General features: G+C 42.3%; 1 protein-coding gene across 2 annotated transcripts in view; it reads left to right on the top strand.

Moving 5' to 3' along the window:
- Positions 1–272: 272 nt before the first annotated feature.
- RBPJ (recombination signal binding protein for immunoglobulin kappa J region) overlaps positions 273–11,781 on the top strand; it is a 52,896-nt gene continuing 41,387 nt past the window's right edge. Inside the window, exon 1 of one of the 2 annotated variants that reach the window (XM_056855310.1) lies at positions 273–338. In XM_056855310.1, the coding sequence (XP_056711288.1) occupies positions 319–338 (20 nt within the window). In that variant the 5' untranslated portion in view covers positions 273–318. Of the gene's footprint in view, positions 339–8,935; positions 9,097–11,781 lie in introns of those variants that run through there. The other variant, XM_056855309.1, reaches the window with a different exon arrangement.

Below are 11,781 nucleotides of genomic sequence, written 5' to 3'. Positions count from 1 at the left end.
CCACGCCTGTCGTGTCTGACGCGAGAGAGACGCTAGAGAGAGCGTGCGTGAGTTAAAAGCGAGTTGAGTAGGCGGGGCAACGGCGCTTCGGTTCCCTTCCACTCTGAGCCCCGCCCCTCTACACGCTGCTTTTTTTGCGGTGTGTTGACCGGGGTGTGCGCGCGCGCGCTATCCTTGCGCCTGCGCGGTATCGACCGGCGAAGAGGAGAAAAGCGGTTGGAGCGCGAGCGCGCCTGCCCGCCGCCCCCTCCCACGCATGTGGCGGACACCCTGGCTCGCTCTCGCGAGAGTAGGAGTTTTGGCGAGAGTTTGTGGAAGATGGCGCCTGTTGTGACAGGGTAAGTGCGGGGGGGGGGCTCCCGCTACGGTCCCCTCAGCCCCGGCTCCTCGCGGGCCGCCCCGGCCGGCCCCGCATCCGGACAGCGGCTCCCTTCTCATCCGGGCTTCCTCAGGCCCCTCCCCCGGGGGACCGGTTTTTTTTTTTGGGGGGGGGGAGGCCCCGCCGCCTGGTCCTCGAGGGGCGCGGGGGGTCTGTGGCTGCTGGGCCCGGGCCTGGGGGAGAGTTCCCGCCGAGACGCGCCTGGTCCTCGGAGGGTCTCCTCTGGAGGTGGCCTTTTCACGCGTCCGCTCTCCTCCTGAGCGGCGCCCAGGAGAAGCTGCCCCTTCCCGAGAGGGCAGCCGGGCTAGTCCGCTAAGCAGGAGCCCTTGCGGCCCCCGAAACCACGCCTGGCCCACCCGAATCTGTCGGGGGTCCCCAGCTCGCCGCATCTCGGGCGTTGTGGGTGGCTCTCTGGTGCCCAGTTTGTGGCCGGTCCCAGCGTCTGTTTTAACTGCAGGCGCTTTGGCAAAACAACAACAACACAACTTTTAAATGTTTGAATGGGGAAATGCAAGCAGGGGCTCAAAAAGAGTAGAGCTGGCGTGTGCCCTAAGGTAGCGAGGGCATGCCCATCCTTGGCCCCCTTCAAAGAGGAAGGAGCTTGCATTCAGAGCGTATACTGCATCGAAGGGAGTTGGGTTTGTAGCCATGGCCGGTCCTGGGTGGGGGCAGCTTGTGGCACAGCCCCGTGTGCAGTTACTCTAGTCGTGGGATTGCATGGTTAATGGGACGTTGCTTGCAAAATCACCTTCTGGAGCGGAAGGAGGGGTGCCCCCTCCTTTGCCTTGGAGAGGCAAGAGGAACTTAGGAAAGCTGTAGTGCTTTTTAGGGAGGGTGGAGTGGATGCTGTCTTCTTTTCTTTTTTTTCCCTCTGTGAGAGGAAGACCAGCACAAATAATGCAGTGCTTGGTATTTCAAGGACGTGCGTGCCAGTATCTGTAATGAGGTGCAGCCCTTTTAAACGAGAGCTGTTGTATTAGCCGCATGATTACATGGTTAAACTGGTCAGTGTGTTGCATTACGTAACTTGCTCTCCCAGCTTTCTCCCAGGGTTTTGGTGATAGTTCAGTAGCTGAGGTATCCTCACAAACTGCGTGGGTTGGAAGGCATGTGGCCTTGTATACCTTGAATCTGCTGTGGGAAATAAACTCCCTCTTTGTGAGTCAGGCTTTGAAATGCAGCGACTATTGTGAGGATACTGAGCAATACCGCGCGGAGTCTGCTTGAAGAACTTGCCCCAGTTTTCCTCCTAGGGGCCCTCTTCAATCATGCTATTTCATGGTGTCCTGCAATCTGCATCACACCTTTTATTGAATACTGATGCGGCGTCAGCAGTTCTCAGTTGTCCTTGCTGTAAGTTCTTGAGTTATCAGAGTTGTTTTACTTAATTTGCTTGATTGACTGGTTTTCGTCATCTGGCAAAAAAGCTCATTGTGTTAGGAGGTGGAATTGGCCTTTGAGGTATGAGGTTTACTTTAGACAATACAATTGTGCTGAAAGTAAATTCTTGTTGGTGAAAGGGCAGCAGTTTATCTTATAAAGATCACTGGATTCCAAATGTCACAAAGAAAAATTTGCAGCTTTCGTTAATGTGACCTTGTTTGCAGCTTTACACTTTATTTCAAAACATGTCATGGAAATATGGAGCTTATTAATGTGATACTTAATTCAGAAGGCTCGTTTGGTTGCAGCTGTCAGCAAGGTGATACTATTGTGCTCTGATAAAGTAACATGCTGTTTGCTTTGTTTTATAGTTCATCACTTTCTCTAATCTCATACCATTGTTGTGGAAGGTTTGATCTAGCTTTTCTATAGTCTGAACATAGATTTAGTATGACAAAGGTTGTCAACCTTGGGGTTGAGATTCTCTTGCAGGTGAGTCATGAGGCCAGGATGGAAGAGAAGGAATAGTGTGAGCTTTGAGAGGATCAATGACAAATTTGGGTTTGTTTGTCCATTATGTACAAATTGGCCATGTAACCCAGCTTCTTCCTGGGTATATAAATATAAATATATTTATATAGATATAAAACATGAACAATAAAATATAAGCTTGTTCAGTATTAACTGATTGGAGATGCCTGCATTTTATGCTGGGGAGCAAGAAAGTAGTGTGAAGCTACTTTACCAGAGGGTTCTTAAACATACAGAAAGTTTAGAAGTGGGTCTCTTCTCAAAGTTTGTGAACTGCTATTCTAAGTTCTGTTTGTCTTTTTTCTTGTTTATGACTATGAATTGCCAGTAGTGTTCTCAGTGTCAAATAGCAATTGTTGATAGCTTCATATTCTTAAATTACAAAGTTGTGTGTGAATATGAAGTCAAGCACATGTGTTTTATTGCTTCACAATGTTTTTGGTCAGATATATGTATAAATGTTAAATTTAAAGGAATCTTGTGAAGTCTATATATTTACAGCTTATTGTGAATATATTTCAAGGTGGGTGTTCAGGAATGTTGATAGAGTCAGTCTATCCTACTTATTGGTGTGAACAAACATAATTTCATCCTTGCCCTACAAGCAGTACCTTTCTTTTGACTAAATCTTTGCTATTTTTATGAGGAGTCACGGGGCAAAATCAGTTTCTCCAAGGAAAGGGAGCCAAGATGCAGAAATAGTGTGCACACAGCAAGAAATGCAAGAGATGGATGTACATTGGGATGCAAGGGTGATAATAGATACGTAGCAGCACTGATCTGTGTCAGCTCTGGATGGTGCATAACTCCATTGAGGGAAGTGATAAAGACTCCAGAGAGAGTGGTTCAACACCAGCAAGCACATGAGAGATAGCTAAAAAGGATCATTACTGCAAACATCTGTACACTCACTTTTAAAGGATCATTACTGCAAACGTCTGTACACTCACTTTTAAATAATTTAAAATTTCCACACTTATCAGAATACTAAGCTTTTGTTGGTGGTTTTTTAAAGTTTTGAACACAACACAGTCTGCTATTCTGAGATGATGGTTTCTCGTTAAAATGGGTTTTGTTTTGGTTTTAGCTCATGTCAACACACTGGAGCAATACTGCTTTCAATTTCTAATTTAGTTCAAAGTTTGCCTTGCTCGGGAACTTTAGTTGCATCCTTGCAATATGACATACCTACCAACAGTTATGTTAGTACTGTAGAACTTCGCATTATTCAGTGTTATGGTGATGCGTTAGTTTTGGATTGAAAAGTGTACGTTTTTGTGAACTGGAAGCTAGTTAGTGAATATTTCCCACAAATTATTTATTAACTGAGTAATTGCATCAGTCTACTCTCATGGAGATTCTTTCTCCAGATTTCGCAGCTCAACATAGAAAAGTGTTTGTTCCCTTCCATATTTCTCAGTTTAGCTTCAGGGTACTTGTCAGAATCGTATCCTGCCATTTGTCCAAGAAGGTTGGACAGTGTGAACAACAACCTCATGAGGTAGGCTAAACAGAGTACCTTGTGAGGGAACCCAGTGAGTTTCAATGGCAAGTATGGGTTTGGTTCATCCATGCCCAACAGTTGAGCTGCTGTGGCACAATGACTAATCTTGCATCATTTCTACTGTGTGTTGTTGTTTCTACTAGATATTAAGATAAAGCAGGACAATCCATAGATACTGTATATTGATTTCCTTAAAGCTTCATTGTATCAGAAAACAAAGCAGAAATTGTAATTACTATGTTATGCTACTATTATTTTGTGCCAGTGATTTGTGGTAAACAAAATAACAGCTGTAATTGGGATGTAGCTGGAACACATTTTAATAGCTCACATTTTTATCCTGCTGTCTGTCCAATGAGATCTGGATGATTTACATGGTATTCCTCCAACCCTGATACATTTAGATACTTAGTCTCACCTGCGGCTTATTTTTATCACCTTGAGTCTATTAGTTATAGGAAGGCTGCCTGATGCCAGGCCCTACCATCGGTTGTTTTAGAAGGGAAATATAAGAAGATCCTTAGATCAGAGAGGTTATGTCCATGTAGAACAGGGGACATTGAAACCATCGAACATGCACTAATATGTTGCCCATTCTACCACGAAGTTAGATCAAAGCTTATTTCCCCCCTACGTGGTAAATTCCCTGAAGAGTCAGTTGAGCTTTTGGCAAAGAAGCTCCTATTAGGAGAAGACCCTCAGCTTACGCTCCAAACTGCCAAGTTCTGCGCTGTTGCTATTAAAATACGCAAATCTCTATTAGAGAATGAGTGTTAGAATATTTTACAATTTTATCAATTTTAAGATGATAATTTTAACCAGGGGTTGCTTTTATTGATCTTACACCTTTATATGTATGGGTAGTCTGTGATTCTGCGGTGCAAAACTATTGAGTCTTGAAATTTTGGTATGTTGGCACGTGATTGGTCAGTCGACCGTATTAATAATATTTGAATTTTACTTGCACCAACCCAGTGTAACAGATCAGGCTGAAGTGTGACTGGCCTAAAGTTATCTAGTGAGTTGCAGCACAGTGTTAGAGTTTGATTCTAATCAGACAGTCTGTCCACTACACATGGAATATAAGGGAAAACAGTTGCCCATAGAGAGCCTGAATTGTCTCTGAAAAGGCAGGTAGGGAAGCTTTTGTAAACTGGATAAAAATCAGGTCCTGTCCCCCCAGGATGCTTGTATGCCCCAAAGAAAATTCAATGGGGTAGGCGGGCAATTAAAACTTTTGTGTGTGTGTACATTTTGTGGTGCTGTATTGACCAATAAATCTATGGTGATTCGGCCCCAGCACATTTAAGATTGCCGCCCTCTTCTTATCATGTCACAGTTTCTGATATTGATGACAAAGTTTTCTGAGTATATTTGCATTCTATGTAACTTAGGTGCATAGAGTGAGACTTTTTAGAGGCTACCCTGTAACTGAGACTCTCAATTCTTGATGTTTCCCCCCTTACAGGGAGACTTACCAGAGCCTAAGTCTTAGGATCTTTCAGTAGTATCGTAAGTTATCATTATGAGGGATAGGTTTCTGTGGTGATGGTGTGAAACTTACAATTTTTTGGCTTTCTGTTAGAAAATGCAATGACAAGTTGAATTAAATTGTTAGCTTACTAACTAAAAGATTTTTAAATCAAATGAGACCGCCTTCTGTTAAAAAAAAGTTAGGTAATCCATAAGGAAATTGGCTAGTACTAGTCACTTGGGTTCTCACTGCATCAGGCATTGTACAGACAGAGGTCTGTTATTCCTGAATTAAACAGGGAAATGAAAACGAAAGGAGTGAAATAATTTGCTCTTAAGCAGAGTGGTAAACTGCAGTACTGCAGTCTAAGCTCTGCTCACGACCTGAGTTCGATCCCGATGGAAGTTGGTTTCAGGTAGCGGGCTCAAGGCTGGCTCAGCCTTCCATCCTTCCGAAGTCGGTAAAATGAGTATCCAGTTTGCTGCTGGGGGTAAAGTGTAGATGACTGGGGAAGGCAATGGCAAACCACCCCGTAAACATAGTCTGCCTAGTAAAGGCAGTCAAAGGTGATCCCTTTTATCCCAAACATTGACTACAGTTGATCCACAAAAATATCATGGTTGACTGTACCAAATGCTCTTAATAGGTCTTAACAGCTGCAATGTATTACCCGTATACAAGATTAATCATATCATCAGCCAGGGCCACAAGTGCTGTTTCAGACCCCGGCCTAAAACCAGATTGAAATGAACAGGCCAGATGTTAACATTGCAAGCTGTTTACATTCTAAGCCACCTTGACTTCCTATACAGTATAAAGGCAGCTAATGACCGGTAAAATTAACTAGAAATTCCTGTAGGTTTTATCTGCAGAGTAAATGTGAAAAATGATTATTCATACCAGCAGATGAAATATTGGCTATGAAATACTGTGCTAGTACCCAAGCCGCTAGCCTACAGTTAACCAGTGATTTTGCTATAGGTCTTCCTCTGCATTTTGTATAAAGCAATATTGCAGGTTGGACTGGGATAAAAAGAAAAGAAAGTAGGTTTATGGCAGGGATTGTGCAGCTCCAGTCAAAAGAGCTACATGGACTGATGTCAGATGAGTAAGCTGAAATTTCCCACTGATACAGGGCGTTCTTTGAAAGCTCACTTTTACTTACTGCTGCAAAGGCTAGATGTGTTATTAATTTGAGGAGGATTTCCATTTAAATGCCTTGAGGGATAGAGTGTGAGTCATTAGGCGAGGGATCAGGAAGCAATTTTCCTCCACGCCTGACTGGCCAGGGATCCTGGAGGGTTTTCCCCTCCATTTTCTGGGTATGATCACTGGAGGCATGTGTGCCTTTGGAGGGGGGTATTTGTTAATTTCCTGCATTGTGCAGGAGGTTGGACTGGATGTCCCTGGTGGTCCCTTGCGATTCTATGATATTTGGGGGGTCTACAGGGAAACCCAAAGCTTTGACGAACAAACCACTCTGAATCTTTCATATGCTTCTTAGCAAGCTTCTTGCCTTTGCTGTTCAGAGACTTATCATGCATGTTTCCTTTGTGTACTGAGTGGTATGTGATGGCAACCAGTTGCTCTTAAAGGATCATCGTGCCAAAAGCTGTGGTGTCAGACTTTTTGCTATTACTTATTTGTGCATCTTCGAATACATCAACATACCACAATATCTTCTCTCTCATGAAGCTGGTTGAACTTGGTGCAGAACAAGTTTTTAGTTCCAAAATGGAATACTTATGAGGTATTTTCATTCTTTGAAGGTGTAGCCTGAACTACTCACTTTACAACAGAGAATCATCCTAGGGCTGCAGGAGGGGCCTGCCTGAGAAAGGACTGGGTGGGCCTGTATCTGTTAAACCTATGTAGCATCCCCCTGGCTTTGGGGCTCCCCATCTGGAGAGTCACTTGCCATGGGAAAGATACAATTCTTAACCAAGAATTTGCTTCTCTGTGTTCGTGTAACTTATTATTATAATCGATTTCATTTATACCCTGCCTTTCTCGTCAATGGGGATCCAGAGCAGGTGACATCCTTCCCCTCGCCTCTTCTCTATGAGGCTGGGAGTTTGTGACAGGCCCAAGGTCACCCGACCAGCTTCTGTGGCAGAGTGTGGATTTGAACCTGGTTCCCCCAGATCCTAGTCTGATGCTCTAACCACTGCACTGCAACTGGCTCTCAACTTGAGGGGTGTTACTTCTTAGTTCTCTAAAACGTTTTGGTATTCTTATTGTGAAAAAGAAATTCATCTTCATCAGATGAAACTAAATAAGCAAGGGAGTGCAAAGTGGACATTGAGCTGGTTTTTAAATGGTTTTATACAATTGCCTGTCTCTGTGTGTTAATTAATAGAACTTTTAAAATGTGCATAAGCAGTTCTGTACTATATGAAATATTTGCGTCTGTAGAATATAATCTGCCAGAATGTTGTTCTTGTTATTCCCCCTATATTAAATACTAGTGTAGATTATTGTTGTCCAGTGTTGGATTGTATTATGTGAATACCCACAATGGATTTTACAGAAACTCACATTGGAAGAATTGCAAAGGGGCAGCAGGTCATCACTTTTCCTCTGTTGTTAGCATACAAATTGGTTTGTTGCAGAAGAAAATATGATGAAGCTTGCCTTGTAAAAATGAGAGGAGGCTTTATTTGAAAATAAAAACTCAACTGTTGTAAATTTGTAGCTATTTAAAATGTGTATTCTCTGTTTGGTTGGCACTCAGGGTTTGGTTGGTTCTCCGGCCAAAGGTCTGAGGCAAGCCCCTCAGGTGGTGCAGTGCCATTGGGGCACAGTTGACTTTAAGCACATCTCTCCAAGCAAAACCCTCAACTTCCCCTCCCCCACTTTTATTTGCCTGTACGCCAATGTCTCCAACAGGTAAATGCTGGAGGGTTTTTCGGCATTCCGTTCAAAAAGGTTGCCTGTGCTTGATCCACAGCTTGCTGTGCTCACCCCTGCTTTTATGCCCAACAGAATTGCTCTTCACACCAAGCAGCTTGATTATGCAGTTTTTGTGATTAACTCGCAAGTTGGTGAAACAGGTTGCAGTTCATATTTTAAATTTTCTATTGTGTCCTGTGGGCAGGGGACCTTACAGTTTTTTTATGGAAAAGCCTTCTTTGTCTCCTTGGATCATTGTGACCCCTATTCACTTACCGTCAAGACCAAATGGAAGCTTGTGTAAACTCCTTCCGAAAGCATTATGGTTTTTGTTTTAAAATGAAGGCAGGTTGCAAAGCATCTAAAACCAGCCAGAAGAATAATTTCTGAAACGCTTACTGGTCAAAATGTCTACTAAATAAACATTCAATATCAGTGTGCCAGATAGGCTTCTGTAGCAGATCCTAATGATGATAGGATTTGAATAATTGCCAAGGGATAGGGAATTTTCACTGTTGTGAAACACTGACCCGATTCAGTTTCCATGTGCCATGGGGGATGCTACTTTCATGCACTCCGTTAAATACAGCAGTCACTTTGAAACATTGGGGGAAGGTGCCTGATTTTAAGCGTGCAGTAGTCATGATACATAGAGCTCTAGAATTTAAAAGCAGTACTAAATAGTGTTTGTTGTACTCCCGTGAGGAAGTTTTAATGTTGTCAACTAGCTTGGATTCTGAATAATTTCATTTCGTTTTGGTTTGCAGAAGTTAAAGTGCTCCATCCTTTGTAAAATTATGGCAAAATAGCTAGAAAAAGAATTAGAAGATGATATGTGGACTAAGTTATGTTCTACATCACCTTTCAAAACTACCTCCATGAACACAAGAGAAGCAGTGTACAAAATATGTACTAGATGGCCCTTCATCCAAGGTAAAATCCATCATATGCTCCTACAATATCTCGAAGCATGTTAGAGGAAATTCCAGAAAAACAGTTTTTGTCTACATCACTTGGTGGTCTTGCCTGAAAGTTCAAAGGTTCTAGGGTAGCATAATTAGTCATATTGAAAAATCTTATAAAATACCTTATTCTGGGACTTCAGTTAACCCATATGTTCCAAAGTTTCACAAAGAATTAGTGACTATTGCTTCTAGCCGCTAAAATGCAGAATTGTTGCATCTTGTAAAAACTAACACGCGTTTTGTATGATATGGGAAATTTTAGTAGCTGGCAAAATTGCACAAATTAAAGCTGTGCAAAATACCTCATAAAATACATGTATAGAAAAAGTGATGTCCTTTATCATTTGTTGACTTGAGATTTGGCACGTGATCTGAAAGACATAGATATATCTCACCTATATCTAGAAAGGGAGAGAAAATGCTCTTTGAGTCTTTATAAAAATAGCATAACTCTTAACTGAACTGAAATTCTAAATTTCTTGCTGTATTGTAACATCTGTATTGCAACAGAGGGATGTGATTGGATAATAAATCTCTACTGAAGAATTAAACAATTCTTTATTTTAAATTTTCTTGAACATGTGTGCCCCTAAAACAGTCCTAAGCTTTACGGGTTAGAGGAAGTTCCTTAGGACAACTCCACCCAATGTATTTTGCTTGTTCATGCATAGGAAAAGACCTTGTGGTGAAGGGTTTTTAAAATGTTCAGGTGGCTTCTGAACTAGAGATGCTGGGAATTGAACCAGATGGCTGCAAAGCTTTGCTCTGTTGATCTACTCATCATGTTGGAAAACAACCTTTTGCTAAGGTGTGGACCCTAAAGACCTTCAATTCTTTAAGTTCTTTACAGCTGTAAGTGCTAGTTCCCTTATTGCCCAACTGTGAATTCCCTTGTTTTCAACATACAAAGCAAAGTGGGTATTGTATGTATAAAATCCTTTCTCCTTGGGTTTTCTGTGGTTCGTTCTTAGGTCTTACGTAGTATGAAACTGGAACTTCACTGCATTGGCTGTAGAGAAATGGCTAATTTTTAAATGTGTCAGGCACTTTAAATGTATGAAGCACTTCAAGATGGCTAACTACAATATTGTTCATTCATTATCATTAATACTATCCTAAAAATCACAAATGTTTTTTTTTTAATTTTGTTTATGGGCTGGCTAAGTTACACTGGCTTAGGATAAGCTGTCATTCTTTCATGAACCTTTAGATTAATTGAAAATGAAAGATATGAACATTGAAGAATCTGATGAAGTTTCTAATGTATCTGAAGTGTTTGACAGAGGGAGCTTTGACTCTCAAAAGCTTATTCCCTGGAAATCTTGTTGGTCTTTAACGGCCTCAAATCATTGTCTGAAGAGTTGCTTTTGCTGCCATTCTGTTTTCCTCTGATGCTCCCTCATCTGGTAACACAATACACTGGCTTTCTTAATCTGTCAGTGGGTTAGCTGATTCCATTCTCTTTTCTTTCTCAGTAAAGTTTTAGCCGAGAAGATGCAAGGTATCTGTACTGAGGCTACTCAGAGTACCCCATTCCTTGCAGGTTTTCAGATGCTTTGAGAAGATCAGTGAAACATTTGTATCTGGATGGGAGGAAGAGCTACATTAGTTCTTGGCATCTCTCAAAATCAGCTGTGACTTGATGACACTCACTAGCCTCCAAGTCCAGTTATTGAACATCTTGGTTTGATTCAGCCATTTGTTGAAACTCTTCTGTTGCAAAGCTATGTTTTTCTGTCTCAGCCACTGAACTTCTTTGTTGTATCAGTGAGCTGCTTCAGCAGTCTTCTTCAATGATTTGAGGTTTTTAAAAAACATGTCCGGTCCTTGATTCCAAAGCTGTGTGTAGCGTCTGGCTCCCTGGCCTTCAGCACAGTAGTTGGAGTTGCTGCATTCTCCTCTCTGAGTTTACCGTGCCCATTTTTTTGCTTTTGAAGTTCAGGATAGTATGTCTGTGTGGCTTCTGCTAAGTTTTGTGGTGGCAAGGGGTATCTGTGAAGCTGCCCAGCATTTTAACATCTCTTTTTTTGTGCAGGGAAGTGGTGGGCTGTGTGGATCAAAGCTGCAACCTCAAGAGACAAAGGTCTTACAGGTGCTGCAACTGAAAATATTGTAGTGGTGATAGGAAAACGTTTTCTATGCCTGCAATTAGATAGCTGCTGAGAACTCTTTGGGAAGGGTGTGTGTGTATGCATGCGTACGCACTATGGGACCTTACTTTATGCCCTAATAGAGGAATGAATAGCTGACAGACTTTGAAGTGGCATTTTGAAAATACTGTCCGAGACCTAGTGTGCTTCCTTGCTGCAGTCATGTGACCTTATATTCATTTTAAATGGGCAGTGTGATGCGACCCAACTTATTCATGAATGCCTGCACCCGCTAATATTTAGACAGCAAAGAAAGATTGTGTGCCTTTATCCACTGTTTGGGATGTAACTTCTCCATAGTTGTACCCAAGGACTGAACTGTCTACTGCCTTGACCGCTGGGCATGGGTTACCCAGCATGACATTGCACTGACCACTTGTAGTACTTGCACCTAAATGCAGAGGTCTCCAGGCTGACAAAGATTCTAATCTAAGCAGTCAGGAAGGTGGGCGAAATGTGTTGAGTACACACAGACTTCCTGTCAAAGAACAATTTCATGGGCG

Source organism: Euleptes europaea, chromosome 9 (assembly GCF_029931775.1).
Source record: "Euleptes europaea isolate rEulEur1 chromosome 9, rEulEur1.hap1, whole genome shotgun sequence".
NCBI classification, from domain to species: Eukaryota; Metazoa; Chordata; class Lepidosauria; order Squamata; family Sphaerodactylidae; genus Euleptes; species Euleptes europaea.
Note: the sequence above shows the minus strand (reverse complement) of the source record. Positions and strands in the feature narration are given on the sequence as shown.